Source organism: Zosterops lateralis (genome assembly GCF_965231275.1).
Source record: "Zosterops lateralis genome assembly, chromosome: 1".
NCBI lineage: Eukaryota > Metazoa > Chordata > Aves > Passeriformes > Zosteropidae > Zosterops > Zosterops lateralis.
Window position 1 is genome coordinate 2,027,292 of NC_139762.1, and position 25,495 is coordinate 2,052,786.

General features: G+C 34.1%; 1 protein-coding gene and 1 long non-coding RNA gene across 2 annotated transcripts; one reads left to right on the forward strand and one right to left on the reverse strand.

The window, feature by feature from the left end:
- The first annotated feature begins 132 nt into the window (after positions 1 to 132).
- Positions 133 to 24,790, forward strand: MYL3 (myosin light chain 3). The gene is made up of 6 exons (XM_083862572.1): positions 133 to 489; positions 8,637 to 8,786; positions 14,929 to 15,102; positions 19,471 to 19,548; positions 22,416 to 22,450; positions 24,121 to 24,790. Exons 1-5 carry the CDS (start codon positions 285 to 287, stop codon positions 22,442 to 22,444), a joined length of 636 nt encoding a protein of 211 aa, XP_083718698.1. The 5' UTR covers positions 133 to 284; the 3' UTR covers positions 22,445 to 22,450; positions 24,121 to 24,790.
- Positions 5,327 to 5,828, reverse strand: LOC310910128. The gene is made up of 3 exons (XR_014590251.1): positions 5,794 to 5,828; positions 5,603 to 5,654; positions 5,327 to 5,366 (listed from the first exon to the last, which is right to left on the reverse strand). It is a non-coding gene; the product is annotated as an uncharacterized lncRNA (long non-coding RNA).
- Positions 24,791 to 25,495: the final 705 nt, after the last annotated feature.

Genomic DNA, 25,495 nt, shown 5'->3' on the forward strand with positions numbered 1-25,495 from the left:
AGTGGGAAAAATTGGGGAAAAAATCAGGAAAAAAATGGGGGGAAAAAAGGGGAAAAATGTGGAAAAAGGAGGGGAAAGGGGGAAACAAATGGGAAAAAAATGGTGAAAAAAAGGGAAAAAACGGGGGGGAAAAATGGGAAAAATGGGGAAAAAAAGGGGGGAAAAAGGGGAAACAAATGGGAAAAAATTGGGGAAAAATGGGAAAAAATGGGGGAAAAAAGGGAAAAAAAATTGGGGAAAAATTGGGGAAAAATGGGAAAAAATGGGGGAAAAATTGAGGAAAAATGGGAAAAAATGGGAAAAAATTGGGGGAAAAAAGAAAAAAAAAAAACGGGGGGAAAAAAAGGAAAAAAAAAGGAGAAAAAAAAGGAAAAAAAAAAACAGGGAAAATTCAAATTTTTAACCCGACTCCACCTTATCTGCCCTTATCAGTTTCCTTATCTCATTTTTGTCTCCTCCAGGTGGAATTCAGCCCCGACCAGATCGAAGGTGAGGAAAATTTATTTATTTTTCCCTTTTTGGAGTCAAAAAAATCCACCCTTGGGAGGAGAAATTGGGATTTTAGAGTTAATTTGTTGTTTTAATTTTTAATTGTGACAAAAAGACTCAAAAAAACCCAAAAAAACCCCCAAAAAATCCCAAAAAAACCAAAAAACTTTTGGAAATTTGAGGTGGATTTTGCCGGATTTTTTTTTTTTTTTTTTTTTTGCTTGGAAATTTTGTTGGAATTGAGAATTTTCAGGAAATCGATGAATGAGAAGCTTAAAAATTTGGGAATATTTTTAAATTAATTCCAAGCCCTGGGAAAGGGATTTCTGTCCCAGTTTCAGTAAAATTAAAAAAAAAAAAAATTAAAATTAAAATAAAAAAATAGAAATAAAAATAAAAATAAAAAATAGAAATAAAAAATAGGAAAAAATAGAAATTAAAAAATAGAAATAAAAATAAAAGTAAAAATAGAAATAAAAAATAGAAATAGAAATAGAAATAAAAATAAAAATAAAAATAAAAATACAATAAAGTTAGAAATAAATTAAAAAATAAAAATGAAAAATAAAAATAAAAATGAAAATATAAAATAAAAATAAAAATAAAAAATAAAATAAAAATAAAAATAAAAAATTTAAAAATAAAAATAAAAATAAAAAATTTAAAAATAAAAATAAAAATGAAAATGAAAATGAAAATAAAAATAGAAATAAAAATAGAAATAAAAATAAAAATAAAAATAGAAATAAAAAATAGAAATAAAAATAAAAATAGAAATAAAAATAAAAATAAAAATACAATAAAGTTAGAAATAAATTAAAAAATAAAAATGAAAAATAAAAATAAAAATAAAAATAAAAAATTTAAAAATAAAAAAATAAAAATAAAAATGAAAATGGAAATGAAAATAGAAATAAAAATAGAAATAGAAATAAAAATAAAAATAAAAATAAAAAATTTAAAAATAAAAATAAAAATGAAAATGAAAATGAAAATAAAAATAGAAATAAAAAATAGAAATAAAAATAAAAATAGAAATAAAAATAAAAATAAAAATGAAAATATAAAATAAAAATAAAAATAAAAAATAAAATAAAAATAAAAATAAAAAATTTAAAAATAAAAATAAAAATAAAAACGAAAATGAAAATAAAAATAAAAATAAAAATAGAAATAAAAAATAGAAATAAAAATAAAAATAGAAATAAAAAAAAAATAAAAATACAATAAAGTTAAAAATAAATTAAAAAATAAAAATTAAAAATAAAAATAAAAATGAAAATATAAAATAAAAATAAAAGTAAAAAATAAAATAAAAATAAAAATAAAAAATTTAAAAATAAAAATAAAAATAAAAATGAAAATAAAAATAAAAATAAAAATAGAAATAAAAATAAAAATAGAAATAAAAAATTTAAAAATAAAAATAAAAATAAAGATGAAAATAAAAATAGAAATAAAAATAGAAATAAAAATAGAAATAAAAATAAAAATTAAAATAAAAATAAAAAATAGAAATAAAAATAAAAATAGAAATAAAAATAAAAATAAAAATAAAAATAAAAATAAAAATACAATAAAGTTAGAAATAAATTAAAAAATAAAAATGAAAAATAAAAATAAAAATAAAAAATTTAAAAATAAAAAATAAAAAAATAAAAATAAAAATGAAAATGAAAATAAAAATAGAAATAAAAATAGAAATAGAAATAAAAATAAAAATAAAAATAAAAATAAAAAATAGAAATAAAAATAAAAATAGAAATAAAAATAAAAATAAAAATACAATGAAGTTAGAAATAAATTAAAAAATAAAAATGAAAAATAAAAATAAAAATAAAAAATTTAAAAATAAAAAAATAAAAAAATAAAAATAAAAATGAAAATGAAAATAAAAATAGAAATAAAAATAGAAATAGAAATAAAAATAAAAATAAAAATAAAAATAGAATAAAATAAAATAAAAATAAAAATGAAATGCACCATTGCCCTCTGCTGGGCAGAGGAGGGAGGACAGAGGGTGGAGAGTAAAGGATAATAAAGTGAAAAGGATAAAATTGATAAAATTAAAGGAGAAAGGATGAAGTTAAAGGATAAAAGATGAAGTTAAATTATTAAGGATGAAGTTGAAGGATAAAAATAAAGGATAAAGGATGAAGTTAAAGGATAAAGGATAAAAATAAAGGATAAAGGATAAAATGAAAGGATAAAGAATAAAAATAAAGGATAGAAAATAAAAATAAAGGATAAAAATGAAGTTAAAGGATGAAGATAAAGGGTAAATGATAAAAATAAAGGATAGAGGATAAAATGAAAGGATAGAGAATAAAAATAATAAAAATAAAGGATAGAAAATAAAAATAAAGGATAAAATATGAAGTTAAAGGATGAAGTTAAAGGATAAAGGATAAAAATAAAGGATAGAGGATAAAATGAAAGGATAGAAAATAAAAATAAAGGATAAAAGATGAAGTTGAAGATAAAGGATCGAGGATAAAAATAAAGGGTAAAGGATAAATTTAGAGGATAAAACAAAAAGATAAAGGATGAAGCTGAAGGATAATAATAATAATATATTACATACAAATATAATAATAATAATAATAATAATAGAGGATAAAGTTTAAGGATAAAGGGTAAAATTAAAAGATAGAGGATGAAGTTAAAGGATAAAGGATAAAAATAAAGGATAAAGGATAGAAATAAAGGATAGAGGATAAAAATAAAGGAGAGAAAATAAAAATAAAGGATAGAGAATAAAATGAAAGGATCGAAATAAAAAATTAAGGATAAAAGATGAAGTTAAAGTTAAAGGATGAAGTTAAAGGATGAAGTTAAAAGATAAAGGATGAAGGATAAAATGAAAGGATAGAGAATAAAAATAAAGAATAAAGGATGAAGTCAAAGGATAAAGGATGAAGTTGAAGGAAAAATTAAAGGATAGAGGATGAAGTTATATAGAGGAGGAAGTTTAAGGATAAAGGGTAAAAATAAAGGATAAAAAATAAAATAAAGGATAGAGAATAAAAATAAAGGATAAAGGATAAAGTCAAAGGATAAAGGATAAAGTCAAAGGATAAGGGATGAAAATAAAGGATAGAGGATAAAAGTAAAGGGTAAAGGATAAAGTAGAGGATGAAATTAAAGGATAAAAGATGAAGTCAAAAGGTAAAGAATGAAGTTAAAGGATAAAGGATGAAGTTAAAGGGAAGAGGATGAAGTTGAAGGATAAAATTAAAGGATAGAGGATGAAGTTATATAGAGGATGAAGTCAAAGGATAAAGGATGAAAATAAAAGATAGAGGATAAAATGAAAGGATAGAAAATAAAAATAAAGGATAAAAGATGAAATTAAAGGATGGGGTTAAAGGATTAGGGATGAATATAAAGAATAAAGGATGAAAATAAAGGATGAAGATAAAGGATGAAGTTAAAGGTTTAAAATAAAGGATAAAGGATAAAGTTAAAGGATAAAATTAAAGGATAAAGAATGAAGTTACAGAGAGGATAAAGTTTAAGGATAAAGGGTAAAGTTAAAAGATAGAGGATGAAGATAAAGGATAGAGGATAAAATGGAAGGGTAGAGAATAAAAATAAAGGATAAAAATAAAAATAAAGGATAGAGAATAAAAATAAAGGATGAAGGATGAAGTTAAAGGATAAAGGATGAAGGTAAAGGACAGAGGATAAAAATAAAGGATAAAAGACGAAGTTAAAGGATGAAGATAAAGGATGAGGTTAAAGGATAAAGGATAAAAATAAAGGACAGAGGATAAAATGAAAGGATAGAAAATAAAAATAAAGGATAAAGGATGAAGTCAAAGGATAAAGGATGAAGTTGAAGGAAAAACTAAAGGATAGAGGATGAAGTTATATAGAGGATGAAGATAAAGGATGAAGTTAAAAGATAAAGGATGAAGATAAAGGATAGAGGATAAAAATAAAGGGTAAAGGATGAAATTGGAGCATAAAATGAAAGGATAAAGGATGAAGTTAAAGGATAAAGGATAAAAATAAGGAATAGAGGATAAAATGAAATTATAGAGAATGAAAATGAAGGATAGAAAATAAAAATAAAGGATAGAGAATAAAAATAAAGGATAAAAAAATGAAGTTTAAATTAAAGGATAAAGGATGAAGTCAAAGGGTAAAGGATGAAGTTAAAGTTAAAGGACAAAGTTAAACAATAGAGGATGAAGTTAAATGGTAAAGGATGAAGTTAAAGGGTGACAGTAAAGGATGAAGGATGAAGTTAAAGGATGAAGGATGAAGTTGAAGGATAAAGGGTGAAGTTAGAGGATAACAGTAAAGGGTGACAGTAAAGGATGAAGTTGAAGGATGAAGTTAAAGGGTGACAGTAAAGGCTCACAGGCTGTTTTTGGGATCCTCCCCTGACCCTGCAGTTCCAGCAGGGAAAGGACCAGGAGACTCTGGGGAGTCTGGGCTGGATCCTGCCCTGACCCCGTGAGACCCATGGACCCCTTCCTTTGGGAAAGGATCCCATTGATCCCATTGATCCCATTGATCCCATTGATCCCATCGATCCCAACCCTTGATTGATCCCATTGATCCCATTGATCCCATTGATCCCATTGATCCCATCGATCTCAACCCTTGATTGATCCCATTGACCCCAACCCTTGATTGATCCCATTGACCCCAACCCTTGATTGATCCCATTGATCCCATTGATCCCAACATCCCCCAGCCCCATCCACAGGAATCAGTGTGGGAAGGAGAACTCAACCTTTGATTGATCCCATTGATCCCATTGATCACAACCTTTGATTGATCCCATTGATCCCAACCCTTGTCCAAACATCCAACATCTTCCATCCCCATCCACAGGGATCAGTGGTGGGAAAAAAGAACCCAACCTTTAATTGATCCCATTGATCCCAAGGTTTGATTGATCCCATTGATCGCAACCCTTGTCCCAACATCCTCCAGCCACATCCACAGAGATCAGTGGTGGGAAGGGGAACCCAACCTTTGATTGGTCACATTGAGCCCATTGATCGCAACCCTTGTCCCAACATCCCCCAGCCCCACCCACAGGGATCAGTGGTGGGAAAAAATAACCCAACCTGTAATTGATCCCATAGATCCTAACCTTTGATTGATCCCATTGATCCCAACTTTTCATTGATCCCATTGATCCCAACCTTTGATTGATCCCATTGATCCCAATCCTCGTCCCAACGTTCTGTGTCCTCAGGCCCCACATCCACAGGGATCAGTGTGGGAAGGAGAACCCAACCTTTGATTGGTCCCATTGATCCCACTGATCCCATTGATCCCAACCTTTGATCCCATTCAACTCAATATTTGATTGATCCCATTGATCCCATTGATCCCAACCCTTGTCTCAACATCCTCCAGCCCCAAATCCACAGGGATTAGTGGTGGGAAGGGGAACCCAACCTTTGATTGATCCCATTGATCCCATTGATCCCAACCTTTGATTGATCCCATTGATCCCATTGATCCCATTGATCCCAACCCTTGTTCCAACATCCTCCAGCCCCAAATCCACAGGGATCAGTGGCGGGAAGGAGAATCCCTGGGAATGTTCTTGTGTGTCCCTGGGTGTCCCCTGGCTGTCCCTGGGTGTCCCTGGGTGTCCCTGAGTGTCCCCTGGGTGTCCCTGAGTGTCCCCTGTCTGTCCCTGGGTGTCCCTGGGTGTCCCCTGGGTGTCCCTGAGTGTCCCCTGGGTGTCCCTGGGTGTCCCTGGGTGTCCCTGGGTGTCCCTGAGTGTCCCCTGGGTGTCCCTGAGTGTCCCCTGAGTGTCCCCTGGGTGTCCCTGGGTGTCCCTGTCTGTCCCTGGGTGTCCCTGGGTGTCCCTGAGTGTCCCCTGTCTGTCCCTGGTTGTCCCTGGGTGTCCCTGGTTGTCCCTGGGTGTCCCTGGGTGTCCCTGAGTGTCCCCTGGGTGTCCCTGAGTGTCCCCTGTCTGTCCCTGGGTGTCCCTGGGTGTCCCCTGGGTGTCCCTGAGTGTCCCCTGGGTGTCCCTGGGTGTCCCTGGGTGTCCCTGGGTGTCCCTGAGTGTCCCCTGTCTGTCCCTGGGTGTCCCCTGGGTGTCCCTGGGTGTCCCCTGGGTGTCCCTGGGTGTCCCTGGGTGTCCCCTGGGTGTCCCCTGTCTGTCCCTGGGTGTCTCTGGGTGTCCCCTGTCTGTCCCTGGGTGTCTCTGGGTGTCCCCTGTCTGTCCCTGGGTGTCCCCTGTCTGTCCCTGGGTGTCCCTGAGTGTCCCCTGGGTGTCCCCTGTCTGTCCCTGGGTGTCCCTGGGTGTCCCCTGGGTGTCCCTGGGTGTCCCCTGGGTGTCCCCTGTCTGTCCCTGGGTGTCTCTGGGTGTCCCCTGTCTGTCCCTGGGTGTCCCTGGGTGTCCCTGGGTGTCCCTGGGTGTCCCCTGTCTGTCCCTGGGTGTCCCTGGGTGTCCCCTGGGTGTCCCTGGGTGTCCCTGGGTGTCCCCTGTGTGTCCCCTGGGTGTCCCCTGGGTGTCCCTGGGTGTCCCCTGGGTGTCCCCTGAGTGTCCCCTGTGTGTCCCCTGGGTGTCCCTGTGTGTCCCTGGGTGTCCCTGAGTGTCCCCTGTGTGTCCCCTGGGTGTCCCTGGGTGTCCCCTGGGTGTCTCTGAGTGTCCCTGAGTGTCCCCTGGGTGTCCCTGAGTGTCCCCTGTCTGTCCCTGGGTGTCCCTGGGTGTCCCCTGGGTGTCCCTGGGTGTCCCTGTCTGTCCCTGAGTGTCCCCTGAGTGTCCCCTGGGTGTCCCTGGGTGTCCCTGAGTGTCCCTGAGTGTCCCCTGGGTGTCCCTGTCTGTCCCTGAGTGTCCCCTGAGTGTCCCCTGGGTGTCTCTGGGTGTCCCTGGGTGTCCCCTGGGTGTCCCCTGGGTGTCCCCTGGGTGTCCCTGTGTGTCCCCTGTCTGTCCCTGGGTGTCTCTGGGTGTCCCTGGGTGTCCCTGGGTGTCCCTGAGTGTCCCCTGGGTGTCCCCTGGGTGTCCCTGAGTGTCCCCTGTCTGTCCCTGGGTGTCCCTGAGTGTCCCCTGTCTGTCCCTGAGTGTCCCCTGGGTGTCCCCTGGGTGTCCCTGGGTGTCCCTGTGTGTCCCCTGTCTGTCCCTGGGTGTCCCTGAGTGTCCCCTGTCTGTCCCTGAGTGTCCCCTGGGTGTCCCCTGGGTGTCCCTGGGTGTCCCTGTGTGTCCCCTGTCTGTCCCTGGGTGTCCCTGAGTGTCCCCTGTCTGTCCCTGAGTGTCCCCTGGGTGTCCCCTGGGTATCCCTGGGTGTCCCTGTGTGTCCCCTGTCTGTCCCTGGGTGTCCTTGAGTGTCCCCTGGGTGTCTCTGGGTGTCCCTGGGTGTCCCTGGGTGTCCCTGGGTGTCCCCTGAGTGTCCCCTGGGTGTCCCCTGGGTGTCCCCTGGGTGTCCCTGGGTGTCTCTGAGTGTCCCTGGGTGTCCCTGGGTGTCCCTGAGTGTCCCCTGGGTGTCCCCTGAGTGTCCCCTGGGTGTCCCTGAGTGTCCCCTGGGTGTCTCTGGGTGTCCCTGGGTGTCTCATCCAAATTATTTCTCCCCAAACCACAAAACGAAACAGGGAACACAAACAATCAGAGATAACAAAACTCATAATTTTTTTTTCTCCCAAATTTATTTTTTAAAATTAGATTTAAATAAAATAAATAATAAAAAAACCCAAAATTTTTTGAAAAAGAAATAAATCATTTTAAATTTAATTTTAATTTTAATCATTTTTTTTTAACAAAAAATTTCTCCCAAACCACAAAATGAACCTTTTGGACAGTTAACAAGGAAAAAATATTTAGATTATATTGAATTAATATAATATAATAAAGATATAAATAGAAATTATTATAATAAATAAATAATATAATATATTATTATAAATAAATAAATATAAAGTAAATGTAAATAAATAAATAAGTAATATATTAACATAATATATTATACATTATATATTATAATAATAGATAATATAACATATAATATATTATAATATATTATATATATTATAATATATTATATAATAAATGTATTAATATTTAATGAATACAATAAATAAACTAATATAACAAATAATAAATTATATTGAATTTATCCAAGGCACCAATCAAATAAATCTCCTCCTGAAATCCTATTTTGTTCCCCTCCCAGAGTTCAAGGAGGCCTTTTCCCTGTTTGACCGGACGCCCAAGTCGGAGATGAAAATCACCTTTGCGCAGTGCGGGGACGTGCTCAGAGCCCTGGGGCAGAACCCCACCCAGGCCGAGGTCATGAAACTGCTGGGGAGACCCAAACCTGAGGGTTCGTCACCTCCTGCTCTTCCTCTTCTTCCTCCTCTTCCTCTTCTTCCTCTTCCTCCTCTTCCTCTTCTTCCTCCTCTTCCTGCTCCTCCTTCTCCTCCATCCTCCTCCTCTTCCTCCTCCTCTTCTTCCTCCTCCTTCTCTTCTTCTTCCTTTTCCTCTTCCACCTCCTCTTCCTCTTCCTCTTCTTCCTCCTCCTCCTCTTCATCCTCCTCTTCCTCTTCCTTCTCTTCCTCTTCCACCTCCTCTTTGTCCTCATCTTCCTCCTCCTCCTCCTCTTCATCTTCCTCCTGTTCCTCCTCCTTCTCCTCCTTCTCTTCCTCTTCCTCCTCCTCCATCCTACTCCTTCTCCTCCTCCTCCTCCTTTTCTTCTCCTCCTCCTCTTCCTCCTCCTCCTCTTCCTTATCCTCATCCTCCTCTTTCTCTTCCTCCTGTTCCTCCTCCTTCTCCTCCTTCTCTTCCTCTTCATCCTCCTCCTCCTCCTCCTCTTCCTCTTCCTCTTCCTCCTCCTCATCTTCCTCCTCCTCATTTTCCTCCTCCTCTTCCTCATCCTCCTTCTCCTCCTCCTCCTCTTCTTCTTCCTCCTCCTCCTCCTTCTCTTCTTCTTTCTCTTCCTCTTCCTCTTCTTCTTCTTCCTCTTCCTTCTGCTCTTCTTCTTCCTCCTCCTCCTCTTCCTGCTCCTTGTCCTCATCCTTCCTCCTCCTCCTCCTCCTCCTTTTCTTCTCCTCCTCCTCTTCCTCTTCCTCCTCCTCCTCCTCTTCCTTGTCCTCATCCTCCTCCTCTTTCTCTTCCTCCTGTTCCTCCTCCTTCTCCTCCTTCTCTTCCTCTTCCTCTTCCTCTTCTTCCCCCTCCTCCTCCTTCTCCTCTTCCTCTCCTCCTCTTCCTTTTCTTCCTCCTCCTTCCTCCTCTTCCTCCTCCTCCCCCTCTTCATTTTCCTCCTCTTCCTGCTCCTCTTCCTCCTCTTCCTCCATCCTCTTCCTCTTCCTCCTGCCCCTCCTCCTCCTCCTCTTCGTCCTTCCCAAATTTCCATTTCCAGGCTCTTGTCCCCCTTTTACCCCGCATTTATCCCCACAGCTCTCTTCTCACGGTGGATATCCCATGATTATTCCCATAATCCTCCCAAATTTCCATTTCCACACTTTTCTTTCCTTTTATCCAATATTTATCCTCACAAATCTTCTACCTCATGGTGGATATCCCATGGTCATTCCACGAATCCACCCAAATTTCTATTTCCCCTCTCTTTCTCCTTTAATCCAACATTTATCTCCCCAAATTTCCATTTCCAGGCTCTTCCCTCTTTTTATCCAACATTTATTCCCACAGATCTTCCACCTCATGGTGGATATTCCATTGTTAATCCCATAATCCTCCCAAGCTTTCATTGCCACGCTTTTCTTTCCTTTTATCCAACATTTATCCCCACAATCTTCCACCCCATGGTGGATATTCCATGGTCATTCCCAGAATCCTCCAAAATGTCTATTTCCCCTCTCTTTCTCCTTTAATCCAACATTTCTCTCCCCAAACTTCCATTTCCAGGCTCTTCTCTCCCTTTATCCAACATTTACCACCAGATCTTCCACTCCATGGTGGAAATCCCATGGTTAATTCCCAGAATCCTCCTAAACTTCCACTTCCATTCTCTTTCCCCTTTAATCCAACTTTTATCTTCTACCCCACGGTGGATATTCCATTGTTATTCCCCAAATCCTCCCAAATTTCCATTTCCAGACTCTTCTCTCCTTTAATCAACATCCATTACCATATTGTGGATATCCCATGGTTATTTCCAGAATTGTCCTAAATTTCCATTTCCAGGCTCTTTCTTCTTTAATCCAACATTTATCTTCTACCCCATGCTGGATATTCCACGATTAATTCCCAACTCTCCCAAAATCTCCCCAATTTCCATTTCCATGTTCTTCTCTCCATTTATCCAACATTTCTCTCGTACCCGATATTGGATATCCCATTGTTATTCCTGGAATTCCCATGAATTCCCACGTCGCGCGTGTTTTGCAGAGATGAACTCCAGGATGATTGACTGTGAGACGTTCCTGCCTGGGTCGATATTCCATCGTTATTCCCAGAATCCCCCAAATTTCCACTTCCATGTTTTTCCCTCCCTTTAATCCAACATTTATCTCCTACCCCATGGTGGACATCCCATTGTTATTCCCAGAATCCCCCAAATCTCCATTTCCAGGCTCTTCTCTTCCTTTATCCAACATTTATCTTCTACCTCATGGTGGACATCCCACGTTTAATTCCCAAAAGCCTCTGAAATTTCCATTTCCAGGCTCTTCTCTCCCTTTATCCAACATTTATCCCCACAGATCTTCCACCCCATTCTGGATATCCCATGATTATTCCCAGAATCCCCTCAAACTTCCATTTCCATGTTTTTCTCTCCCTTTAATCCAACATTTATCCCCACATTTCTGTGCTCTTGGTGGATATCCCATGGTTAATTCCCAGAATCCTCCCAAATTTCTATTTCCATGTTTTTCTCTCCCTTTATCCAACATTCATTCCCACAGATCTTCTACCCCATGGTGGATATTCCATTTTTAAATCCCAACTCTCCCAAAATCTCCCCAATTTCCATTTCCAGGCTTTTTTTTCTCCTTTAACCCAACATTTCTCTCGTGCCCGATATTGGACATCCCACATTTAATTCCCATAATCCCCCAAATTCCCGTGTCCCGCGTGTTTTGCAGAGATGAACTCCAAGGTGATCGACTGTGAGACGTTCCTGCCTGGGTCGATATCCCATCGTTATTCCCAGAATCCCCCAAATTTCCACTTCCATATTTTTCCCTCCCTTTAATCCAACATTTATCTCCTACCCCATGGTGGACATCCCACGTTTAATTCCCAAAATCCTCCGAAATTTCCATTTCCAGGCTCTTCTCTCCCTTTATCCAACATTTCTCTTCTACCCCCTGGTGGACATCCCACGTTTAATTCCCAAAAGCCTCCGAAATTTCCATTTCCAGGCTCTTCTCTCCCTTTATCCAACATTTATAACCACAGATCTTCCACCTCATGGTGGATATCCCATGGTTATTCCCAAAACCCTCCCAAATTTTTATTTCCAGGTTCTTTCTCCTTTAACCAACATTTATCTCCTACCCCATGGTGGATATCCCATTGTTATTCTCAAAATCCTCCCAAACTTTAATTTCCACACTTTTCTTTCCTTTAATCCAACATTTATCTCCCCAAATTTCCATTTCCAGGCTCTTCTCTCCCTTTATCCAACATTTATCCCCACAGATCGTCCACCCCATGGTTGATATCCCATTGTTATTCCCAAAATCCTCCCAAATCTCCATTTCCAGGCTCTTCTCTTCCTTTATCCAACATTTCTCTTCTACCCCCTGGTGGACATCCCACGTTTAATTCCCAAAATCCTCCGAAATTTCCATTTCCAGGCTCTTCTCTCCCTTTATCCAACATTCATCCCCATGGATCTTCCACCCCATGGTGGACATCCCATTGTTATTCCCAAAATCCTCCCAAATTTCCATTTCCAGGCTCTTCTCTCCCTTTATCCAACTTTTATGTTCTTATCATGGTGGATATCCCATCGTTATTCCCAAAATCTCCCAAATTTCCACTTCCATGTTTTTCTCTCCCTTTGTCCGATATTTATCCCCACAGTCCTGCCCTCCCAGTGGATATTCCATTTTTAAATCCCAACTCTCCCAAAATCTCCCCAATTTCCATTTCCAGGCTTTTTTTTCTCCTTTAACCCAACATTTCTCTCATACCCGATATTGGACATCCCACTTTTAATCCCATAATCCCCCGAATTCCCGCGTCGCGCGTGTTTTGCAGAGATGAACTCCAAGGTGATCGACTGTGAGACGTTCCTGCCTGGGTCGATATCCCATCGTTATTCCCAAAATCCTCTTAATTTCCATTTCCAGGCTCTTCTCTCCTTTAATCCAACATTTATCTTCTACCCCCTGGTGGCTATCCTATGGTCATTCCCAGAATCCCCCAAACTTCCATTCCCAGGCTCTTCTCTCCCTTTATCCAACTTTTATCTCCTACCTCATGGTGGATATTCCATCATTTTTCCCAAAATCCCCCCAAATTTCCATTTCCAGGCTCTTCTCTCCTTTTACTTAACATTTATTCCCACAGATCTTCTACCTCATGCTGGATATTCCATGATTAATTCCCAACTCTCCCAAAATCTCCCAAATTTCCATTTCCAGGCTCTTTCTTCTTTAATCCAACATTTATCTCCTACCCCATGGTTGATGTCCCATCGTTATTCCCAAAATCCTCTCAAATTTTCACTTCCAGGCTCTTCTCTCCCTTTTATCCAACATTCATCACCAGATCTCCTACCCCATGGTGAATATCCCATGGTCATTTCCAGAAACCTCTCAAACTTCCATTTCCATGTTTTTCTCTTCCTTTAATCCAATATTTATCTCCTACCCCATGCTGGATATCCCATCATTTTCCCCAAAATCCTCCCAAATTTCCATTTCCAGGCTCTTTTTTCTCCTTTAACCCAACATTTCTCTCGTGCCTGATATTGGACATCCCACGTTTAATTCCCGGAACTCCCTGAATTCCCACGTCGCGCGTGTTTTGCAGAGATGAACTCCAAGATGATCGACTGTGAGACGTTCCTGCCTGGGTCGATATCCCATCGTTATTCCCAGAATCTCCCAAATTTCCACTTCCATGTTTTTCTCTCCCTTTAATCCAACATTTATCTCCCACCCCATGGTGGATATTCCATGGTTATTCCCAAAACCTTCCCAAATTTCCATTTCCAGGCTCTTCTCTCCCTTTATCCAACTTTTATCTTCTACCCCCTGGTGGACATCCCACGTTTAATTCCCAAAATCCTCCGAAATTTCCATTTCCAGGCTCGTCTCTCCCTTTTATCCAACATTTATAACCACAGATCTTCCACCTCATGGTGGATATCCCATGGTTGTTCCCAAAGTCCTCCCAAATTTTTATTTCCAGGTTCTTTCTCCTTTAACCAACATTTATCTCCTACCCCATGGTGGATATCCCATTGTTATTCTCAAAATCCTCCCAAACTTTAATTTCCACACTTTTCTTTCCTTTAATCCAACATTTATCTCCCCAAATTTCCATTTCCAGGCTCGTCTCTCCCTTTTATCCGACATGTATCCCCACAGATCGTCCACCCCATGGTTGATATCCCATTGTTATTCCCAAAATCCTCCCAAATTTCCATGTTTTTCTCTCCCTTTGTCCAATATTTAATATTTATCCCCACAGTCCTGCCCTCTCAGTGGATATTCCATGATTAATTCCCAACTCTCCCAAAATCTCCCAAATTTCCATTTCCAGGCTCTTTTTTCTCCTTTAATCCAACATTTATCTCCTACCCCATGATGGACATCCCACATTTAATTCCCATAATCCCCCGAATTCCCGCGTCGCGCGTGTTTTGCAGAGATGAACTCCAAGGTGATCGACTGTGAGACGTTCCTGCCTGGGTCGATATCCCATCGTTATTCCCAGAATCTCCCAAATTTCCACTTCCACTCTCTTTCCCGTTTAATCCAACATTTATCTCCTACCCCATGGTGGACATCCCACATTTAATTCCCAAAAGCCTCCGAAATTTTCATTTCCAGGCTCTTCCCTCTTTTTATCCAACATTTATCTCCCACCCCATGGTGGATATCCCATTGTTATTCCCAAAATCCCCCCAAATTTCCATTTCCAGGCTCTTTCTCCTTTAACCAACATTTCTCTCCCCAAATTTCCATTTCCAGGCTCTTCTCTCCCTTTATCCAACATTTACCACCAGATTTTCCACTCCATGGTGAAAATCCCATGGTTAATTCCCAGAATCCTCCTAAATTTCCACTTCCACTCTCTTTCTCCTTTAATCCAACATTTATCTCCCCAAATTTCCATTTCCAGGCTCTTCTCTCCCTTTATCCAACATTTATCCCCAAAGATCTTCCACCCCATGGTCGATATCCCATCGTTATTCCCAAAATCCTCCACATTTCCATTTCCATGTTTTTCTCTCCTTTATCCAACATTTCTCTCGTACCTGATATTGGATATCTCATTGTTATTCCCATAATCCCCCGAATTCCCGCGTCGCGCGTGTTTTGCAGAGATGAACTCCAAGATGATCGACTTTGAGACGTTCCTGCCGATGCTGCAGCACATCGCCAAGACCAAGGACACGGGCACCTACGAGGATTTCGTGGAGGGGCTGCGGGTCTTCGACAAGGAGGGGAACGGGACGGTGATGGGGGCCGAGCTCCGCCACGTCCTGGCCACGCTGGGTGAGGGAAAAATCACCTCGGGGGTTTCTGTCCGTCCTTTCTTCTTGTTTTTTAACCTTTTGGTTCTCTTTGAGTTCGCTGATAAATGGCAAAAATCAAATGTAAAATATGAGAAATCAAATATCCATTTTTGTTGTGTTTGGTTTTGCCAATAAATGGCAACTGTCAAATGTCAGAAATCAAATGTCCCTTTTTGTTGTGTTTGAGTTCGACGATAAACGGCAAAAATCAAATGTCAAATGTCAGAAATCAAATGTCCCTTTTTTGTTGTGTTTGGTTTCTCCAAGAAACGTCAAAAATCAAATGTCAAATATCAGAAATCAAATGTCCCTTTTTTGATGGGTTTGGTTTCTCCGATAAATGGCAAATGTTAAATATCAAATATCAGAAATCAAATGTCCCTTTTTGTTGTGTTTGAGTTTGTCGATAAATGGCAAAAGTCAAATGTCAAATGTTCAAAATCAAATATCCCTTTTTGTCGTGTTTGGTTTCTCCAAGAAATGACAAAAGTCAAATGTAAAATATCAGAAATCAAATATCCCTTTTTGTTGTGTTTGGTTTCTCTAAGAAATAGCAAATATCAAATATCAGAAATCAAATATCCCTTTTTTGATGGGTTTGGTTTCTCCAAGAAATGTCAAATATCAAATATCAGAAATCAAATATCCCTTTTTTGATGTGTTTGGTTTCTCCAAGAAATGGCAAATGTCAAATGTCAGAAATCAAATGTCCTTTTTTGTTGTGTTTGGTTTCTCCGATAAATAGCAAATGTCAAATATCAGAAATCAAATATCCCTTTTTGTTGTGTTTGAGTTTGACGATAAACGGCAAAAATCAAATGTCAAATATGAGAAATCAAATATCCCTTTTTGTCGTGTTTGGTTTCTCCAAGAAACATCAAAAATTATCAAATGTCAGAAATCAAATGTCCCTTTTTGTTGTGTTTGGTTTCTCCGATAAATGGCAAATGTTAAATATCAAATATCAGAAATCAAATATCCCTTTTTGTTGTGTTTGAGTTTGTCGATAAATGGCAAAAGTCAAATGTCAAATGTTCAAAATCAAATATCCCTTTTTGTCGTGTTTGGTTTCTCCAAGAAATGACAAAAGTCAAATGTCAAATATGAGAAATCAAATGTCCCTTTTTGTTGTGTTTGGTTTCTCTAAGAAATGTCAAATGTCAAATATCAGAAATCAAATATCCCTTTTTTGATGGGTTTGGTTTCTCCGATAAATGGCAAATGTTAAATATCAAATATGAGAAATCAAATGTCCCTTTTTGTTGTGTTTGAGTTCGCCGATAAATGGCAAAAATCAAATGTCAAATATCAGAAATCAAATATCCCTTTTTGTTGTGTTTGGGTTCTCCAAGAAATGGCAAATGTCAAATGTCAAATATCAGAAATCAAATATTCCATTTTTGTTGTGTTTGGTTTCGCCGATAAATGGCAAAAGTCAAATGTCAGAAATCAAATGTCCCTTTTTGTCGTGTTTGGTTTCGCTGATAAATGGCAAAAGTCAAATGTCAAATATGAGAAATCAAATATTCCCTTTTTTGTTGTGTTTGGTTTCTCCAAGAAATGTCAAATGTCAAATATCAGAAATCAAATGTCCCTTTTTGTTGTGTTTGGTTTCTCCGATAAATGGCAAATGTTAAATATCAAATATGAGAAATCAAATGTCCCTTTTTGTTGTGTTTGGTTTTGCCGATAAATGTCAAAAATCAAATGTCAAATATCAGAAATCAAATATCCCTTTTTGTTGTGCTTGAGTTCGCTGATAAACAGCAAAAATCAAATGTCAGAAATCAAATGTCCCTTTTTGTTGTGTTTGGTTTTGCCGATAAATGTCAAAAATCAAATGTCAAATACCAGAAACCAAATATCCCTTTTTGTTGTGTTTAGTTTCTCCGATAAATGTCAAAAATCAAATGTCAAATACCAGAAACCAAATATCCCTTTTTGTTGTGTTTGGTTTCGCCGATAAATGTCAAAAGTCAAATGTCAAATATGAGAAATCAAATATCCCTTTTTGTTGTGTTTGAGTTCGCCGACAAATGGCAAATGTCAAATGTCAGAAATCAAATATTCCTTTTTTGTTGTGTTTGGTTTCTCCAAGAAACATCAGAAATCAAATGTCAAAAATCAGAAATCAAATATCCCTTTGATTGGGGGATATTCTGGGACGATGGGATATTCTGATAAATGGCAAAAATCAAATGTCAAATATTAGAAATCAAATGTCCCTTTTTGTTGGGTTTGGTTTCTCCAAGAAATGGCAAATGTCAAATATCAGAAATCAAATGTCCCTTTTTGTTGTGTTTGGTTTCTCTGATGAATGTCAAAAATCAAATGTCAGAAATCAAATGTCCCTTTTTGCCGTATTTGGTTTCTCTAAGAAATAGCAAATGTCAAATATGAGAAATCAAAAATCCCTTTTTGTCGTGTTTGGTTTCTCCAAGAAACGACAAAAAATTATCCAATGTCAGAAATCAAATGTCCCTTTTTGTTGTGTTTGGTTTCTCCGATAAAGGTCAAAAATCAAATGTCAAATATTAAAAGTGAAAAATCAGATCTTCAAAGTTAAGTGTTGTATGTTTAATATTTGATATTTGGTAGTTAATATTTCATATTAAATTGTATTAATATTTAATATTAAATTAATTATTAAAAATATTAGGAATATTATTGAAAGTCCTGACTTCCTAAATTGTGAACTCCTTAAATTCCTGAATTCCTGAATTCCTAAATTGTGAGCTCATAAATTCTTGAATTCCTAAATAATTCCTGATTAATCCCTAAATAATTCCTGAATTAATTCCTAAATAATTCCTAAATAATTCGTAAATAATTCTTGTATTAATTCCTGAACAATTCCTAAATAATTCCTGAATTAACCCCTAAATAATTCCTGAATTAACCCCTAAATAATTCCTGAATAATTCCTAAACAATTCCTGTATTAATTCCTGAATAATTCCTAAATAATTCCTGAATAATCTTAAATAATTCCTGTATTAATTCCTAAATAATTCCTGTATTAATTCCTAAATAATTCCTGAATAATTCCTGAATTAATTCCCAAATAATTCCTGTATTAATTCCTAAATAATTCCTGTATTAATTCCTGAATTAATTCCTAAATAATTTCTGAATTAATTTCTAAATAATTCCTGTATTAATTCCTGCATTAATTCCTAAATCATTCCTGCATTAATTCCTGAATAATTCCTGAATTAATTCCTGAATAATTCCTGAATAATTCCTAAATAATTCCTGAATTAACCCCTAAATAATTCCTGAATTAATTCCTAAAAAATTCCCGAATAAATCCCTAAATAATTCCTGAATTAATTCCTAAATCATTCCTGAATTATTTCCTAAATAATTCCTGTAATAATTCCTAAATCATTCCTAAATAATTCCTAAATAATTCCTGTATTAATTCCTGAACAATTCCTAAATAATTCCTGAATTAATTCCTAAATAATTCCTGTATTAATTCCTGAATAATTCCTAAATAATTCCTGAATAATCTTAAATAATTCCTGAAGAAATCCCTAAATAATTCCTGAATAATTCCTGAATAATTCCTGAATAATTCCTAAATTAATTCCTAAATAATTCCTGTATTAATTCCTGAATAATTCCTAAACAATTCCTGTATTAATTCCTGAATAATTCCTAAATAATTCCTGAATAATCTTCAATAATTCCTGTATTAATTCCTGTATTAATTCCTGAATAATTCCTGAATAATTCCTGTATTAATTCCTAAATAATTCCTGAATAATTCTTGAATAATTCCTGTATTAACCCCTAAATAATTTCTGAATTAATTCCTAAATAATTCCTGTATTAATTCCTGAATAATTCCTAAATAATTCCTGAATAATTCCTAAATAATCTTAAATAATTCCTGTATTAATCCCTAAATAATTCCTGTATTAATCCCTAAATAATTCCTGCATTAATTCCTAAATAATTCCTGAATAATTCCTAAATAATTCCTGAATTAATTCCTAAACAATTCCTGTATTAATTCCTGAATAATTCCTGAATAATTCCTAAATCATTCCTAAATAATTCCTGAATTAACCCCTAAATAATTTCTGAAGAATTCCTAAATAATTCCTGTATTAATTCCTGAATCAATTCCTAAATAAATCCTGTAATAATTCCTGAATAATTCCTAAATAATTCCTGTATTAATTCCTGAATAATTCCTAAATAATTCCTAAATAATCTTAAATAATTCCTGCATTAATTCCTGTATTAATTCCTGAATAATTCCTAAATAATTCCTGTATTATTTCCGAAATAATTCCTGAATAACCCCTAACCAATTCCTGAATTTTGTTCCCCTGCAGGGGAGCGTCTGACGGAGGAGGAGGTGGATAAATTGATGGCGGGACAGGAAGACGCCAACGGCTGCATCAACTATGAAGGTGAAGAGTTTTTATAAAAATATTCTTAAAATATTATTTTAGAAGTTTTAAATCTGTGGAAAATGTGGAGAAAAAATTCCCTTTTTTTTTTGCCCAATTTTTTGTGTGAGAAACTCCAGATGAATTTAAAAAAATTTGGATTTTTTTTGCCCAAATTTTTGTCTGATAAATCTCAGATAAATTATAGGATTATATTTTTTTATTTTGCAATTGTATTTTATATCTATATATTATTATATATATACATTATATATTATATATAATATTATATACTAGATGTTATAAATTATTATATATATTATTATGTATTTTATTAATATAATATATATTATGATATATATTATTATGTATTTTATTAATATATTCTATTCTACTAGACTATATGATATTATACTATCATTTATTATATTAATACATTAATATATTAATCAATATTATATTTATATCATATTATACTATATTATATTTTACTGCGTTTTATTATATTGATTTAATATTTATATTATATTTATATTAATGTTACATTACATACTATATTATATTCCATTACAATATATTATATTACATTTTATTATATTTATATTAATATTGCATTATATTATATTATATTACATTATGTTATATCATATTTTATTATATTACATTATACTATATTATATTGCATTATATTATATTATGTTATATTATGCTACATTACATTACATTATATTACATTATATTGCATTATATTTTATTACATTACATTATATTACATTACATATTATTTTATATTACATTATATTACATTATATTAAATTATATAATCTAAAATTATATTAACTTACATTATATCACATTATATTACATTACATTATATTAAAATATATTATATTATATTATGTTACATTATATTAAATTACATTATATTACGTTACATTATATTACATTACATTATATTATATTACACTACATTATATTACATTCTATTATATTACATTACATTATGCTACATTATATTATATTACGTTATGTTATGTTATATTTATATCATATTATACTCTATTTTACTGTGTTTTATTATATTAATTCAATATTAATATTATATTATATTTAAACTGTTATATTACATTCTATTATATTACATTACATTACCTTATATTATATTACATTATATTACATTACATTGCATTATATTATATTATATTATATTTATTACATTACATTATATTATATTACATTATATTACATTACATTGCATTACCTTACATTACATTACATTACAATATATTATATTACATTATATTATATTAATGTAATATACTCTATTTTACTGTTTTATTCTATTAATTCAATATTAATATTATATTATATTTAAACTTATATTACATAATATTATATTACATTACATTACGTTATATTACATTACATTTTATTACAATATATTATATTACATTGTATTACATTACATTATATTTTATTACATTATATTATATTATATTACATTATATTATATTACATTACATTATATTACATTATATTATATTACATTACATTATATTATATTACATTACATTATATTATATTATATTACATTACATTGTATTACATTGTATTACATTACATTATATTACATTATATTATATTATATTATATTAATATAATATACTCTATTTTACTGTTTTATTTTATTAATTCAATATCAATATTATATTATATTTAAACTGTTATATTACATAATATTATATTACATTACATTATGTTACATTACATTTTATTACAATATATTATATTACATTGTATTACATTACATTACATTATATTACATTATATTATATTATATTATATTACATTATATTATATTATATTATATTACATTATATTATATTATATTACATTACATTATATTACATTATATTGTATTATATTATATTAATATACTCTATTTTACTGTTTTATTCTATTAATTCAATATCAATATTATATTATATTTAAACTGTTATATTACATAATATTATATTACATTACATTATATTACATTACATTATATTACAATATATTATATTACATTGTATTACATTACATTACATTATACTACATTATATTATATTATATTACATTATATTATATTATATTATATTATATTACATTATATTATATTATATTATATTATATTATATTATATTACATTGTATTACATTATATTATATTATATTATATTATATTGCATTATATTATATTATATTACATTATATTATATTACATTACATTAATCTGCATTTTATTATATTATATTAAATTATATTGTATTACATTATATTACATTATATTATATTACATTAAATTATATTACATTACATTGCATTATATTTCATTACATTACATTATATTGCGTTATAATATATTATATTATATTTATATCATATTATACTCTATTTTACTGTGTTTTATTCCATTAATTCAATATTAATATTATATTATATTTAAACTGTTATATTACATATTATTATATTACATTACATTTTATTACAATATATTATATTACATTGTATTACATTACATTACATTATATTGAATTACATTATATTATATTATATTACATTATATTACATTACATTACATTACATTATATTATAATATATTATCATTTTATTATATTATATTATATATCATTATAATATATTATATTACATTACACTATTACATTTTACTATATTATAGTACATTATATTATATTACATTATAATTTTATTATATTACATTATATTACATTATATTATATTACATTACATTATATTACATTATTATTAATAATATAATCCCACATTTCCAATGGAATTTCATTTTCCACACGATAATTGATCCTTTTTTCCTCTTTTTTTCTGTCCCAGCCTTTGTGAAGCACATCATGGCCAACTGAGCCCAGGTGAGACCCCCCGAAAAATAAAATATTTCATTGATTAATTCCAACTGAGCCCCGGATTTGATGGCAAAGATCAGGAATTGGGGGAAAAGGGGAAAAATTGGGGGAAAAAAAGGAAAAAATTGGGGAAAAAAAATGAAAAAATTTGGGAAAAAAAGGGGAAAAATTGGGAAAAATGGGAATAAAATGGGGAAAAAATTGGGAGAAAATTGGGAGAAAATTTGGGGGAAAAATGAGAAAAAATGGTGAAAATTGGGGAAAAAATGGGGAAAATGAGAAAAATTGGGGAAAAATTGGGGGAAAAATTGGGGGAAAAATTGGGGGAAAAATTGGGAAAAAAAGGGAAAAAAATTGGGGAAAAAAAGGGGAAAAATTGGGAAAAATGGGAATAAAATGGGAAAAAAGAGGAAAAATTAAGAAAAATTGGGGGAAAGTTGGGGAAAAATGGGGACAAAAAAGGGGAAAATTTTGGGGAAATTGGGAGAAAAATTGGGGAAAATTGGGGGAAAATTTGGGGGAAAAAATGATAAAAAATGGTGAAAATTGGGGAAAAAATGGGAAAAATTGGGGGAAAAATTGGGGGAAAAATTGGGGGAAAAATTGGGGGAAAAAAGGAAAAAATTGGGGAAAAAAAGGGAAAAATTGGGAAAAATGGGAATAAAATGGGAAAATGGAAAAAAAATTGGAGAAAAATTGGGGAAAGAATTGGGGGAAATTGGGAAAAATTGGGGGAAATGAGGAAAAAAAAAGGAAAAATTAGTAAAAAATATGGGAAAAATTGGGACAAATTGGGAAAAAATGGGAGAAATTGGGGATAATTGGGGAAAATTTGGGATAAAGTTGGGGAAAATTATGAAAATTTAGGAAAAAAAGGGAAAAATCGGGGGAAATTGGGAAAAAAATGGGAAAAATTTGGGGAAATTTGGGGGAAAACTTGGGGGAAAAATGAGAAAAAATGGGGAAAATTGGGGAAAAATGGGGGAAATTTGGGAAAAAATGGGAAAAATTGGGGAAAAAATGGGAAAAATTGGGGAAAAAATGGGAAAAGATTGGGGAAAATTGAGGGAAAAATGGGGAGAAAATCGGGGAAAAATGGGAAAAATTGGGAAAAATTGGGAAAAACTGGGAAAAGAATTGGGGAAAATTGGGAAGAACTGAGAAAAACTGGGGAAAATTTGGGATAAAGGTGGGGAAAATTATGAAAATTTAGGAAAAAACCAGAAAAATTGGGGAAAATTGGGGGGAAATTGGGAAAAAATTGGGGAAATTTGGGGGAAAAAAGAGAAAAATGGGGAAAAATGGGGAAAAACTAGGGAAAATTTGGGAAAAAATGGGGAAAATTTGGGAAAAAATGGGGAAAATAATGGGAAAAGATTGGGGAAATTTGGGGGAAAAATTGGGGAAAACTTGGGGGGAAAAAATGAGAAAAAATGGGGAAAAATGGGGAAAAATTGGGAAAATTTGGGGAAAAATGGGGACAAAAAAGGGGAAAAATTTGGGGAAAATTGGGAGAGAAATTGGGGAAAACTGGGGAAAAAAAAGAGAAAAAAATTGGGAAAATTTAGGAAAAATTGGGATAATTCCTGAGCTTTGGCATCTCCTGGTGCTGATAAAGACAATTCCTGATTTATTTAATTTCTTTTTCTCTTCTAATTTTTAAAAATCTCTTTCAGGACGAGACGAGCACCGAGAATTCAGGATTGGAATTTGCACAAAATGGAGAAAAAATGTGCCCAAATCCCCCCCAAAATTTGGATATTTTCATTTCTTTTACCCAAATCCCCCCAAAAATTTGGATATTGAAGGATATTAAAAAAAAACAGGAAAAAATGAGGAAAAGGGATGAATTCTTTTAATTAATAAATCAATTAAAAATAGTTTATTTTTTCCATCCCAAATTCCACATTTTCCCCTGTTTAAACCAATAAAAAATCCCAGGAATTTTCTTCACCTTTAGGAAAAAAACGGAATTAGTAACAAAATAATTTGACTTTTTTTTTCCCTCTCTCCTTTGGATGATGGAAAGTGAAAGATTAAAAAAAAAAGAAAAAAATCCCAAATTAAATCCAAAAAAATTTCCCAAATTTAAAAAATCCCAAATAAAAACAACAACAAAAAAAATCCCAAACTAAATTTTGCCCAAATCCATTTTTTCTTCCATAAAAATAATTCCAATAATTTCCCTGGAAAATAAAAAGGAAAAAAAAAAAGTTCCTCCCAATGGAAAACTGGAAGTTGTTTTTAATAAACACATTTTGGTCCTGGAGGTTTTTTTGCAGTAAAAAAATTGGAATTTTTTGTGTCTTTTTTTCCCTCTTGTTTTTTCAGGGAAGGGAAAAAAGGGGGAAAAAAGGGGGAAAAAAGGGGGAAAAAAGGGGAAAAAAGGGGAAAAAAGGGGAAAAAAGGGGGAAAAAGGGGAAAAAAGGGGAAAAAAGGGGAAAAAAGGGGAAAAGGGGGAAAAAAGGAAAAGGGGAAAAGTGGAAAAAGGGGGAAAAGGGGGAAAAAAAGGGGGAAAAAGGGGAAAAAAGGAAAAAAAGGGGGAAAAAAGGGGGGAAAAGGGGAAAAAAGGGGAAAAAAGGGGAAAAAAGGGGAAAAAAGGGGAAAAAAGGGGAAAAAAGGGAAAAAAGGGAAAAAAGGGAAAAAAGGGAAAAAAGGGAAAAAAGGGAGAAAGGGAGAAAGGGAGAAAGGGGGAAAAAAGGAAAAGGGGAAAAGTGGAAAAAGGGGGAAAAAGGGAAAAAAGGGGGAAAAAAGGGAAAAAAGGGGGAAAAAAGGGAAAAAAGGGGGAAAAAAGGGAAAAAAGGGGGGAAAAGGGGAAAAAAGGGGGAAAAAAGGGGGAAAAAAGGGGAAAAAAGGGGAAAAAAGGGGAAAAAAGGGGAAAAAAGGGGAAAAAAGGGGAAAAAAGGGGAAAAGAGGGGAAAAGAGGGGAAAAGAGGGAAAAAGGGGGAAAAAAGGGGAAAAAGGGGAAAAAGGGGAAAAAGGGGGAAAAAAGGGGGGAAAGGGAGAAAGGGGGAAAAAGGGGGAAAAGAGGAAAAAAAGGGAAAAAGGAAA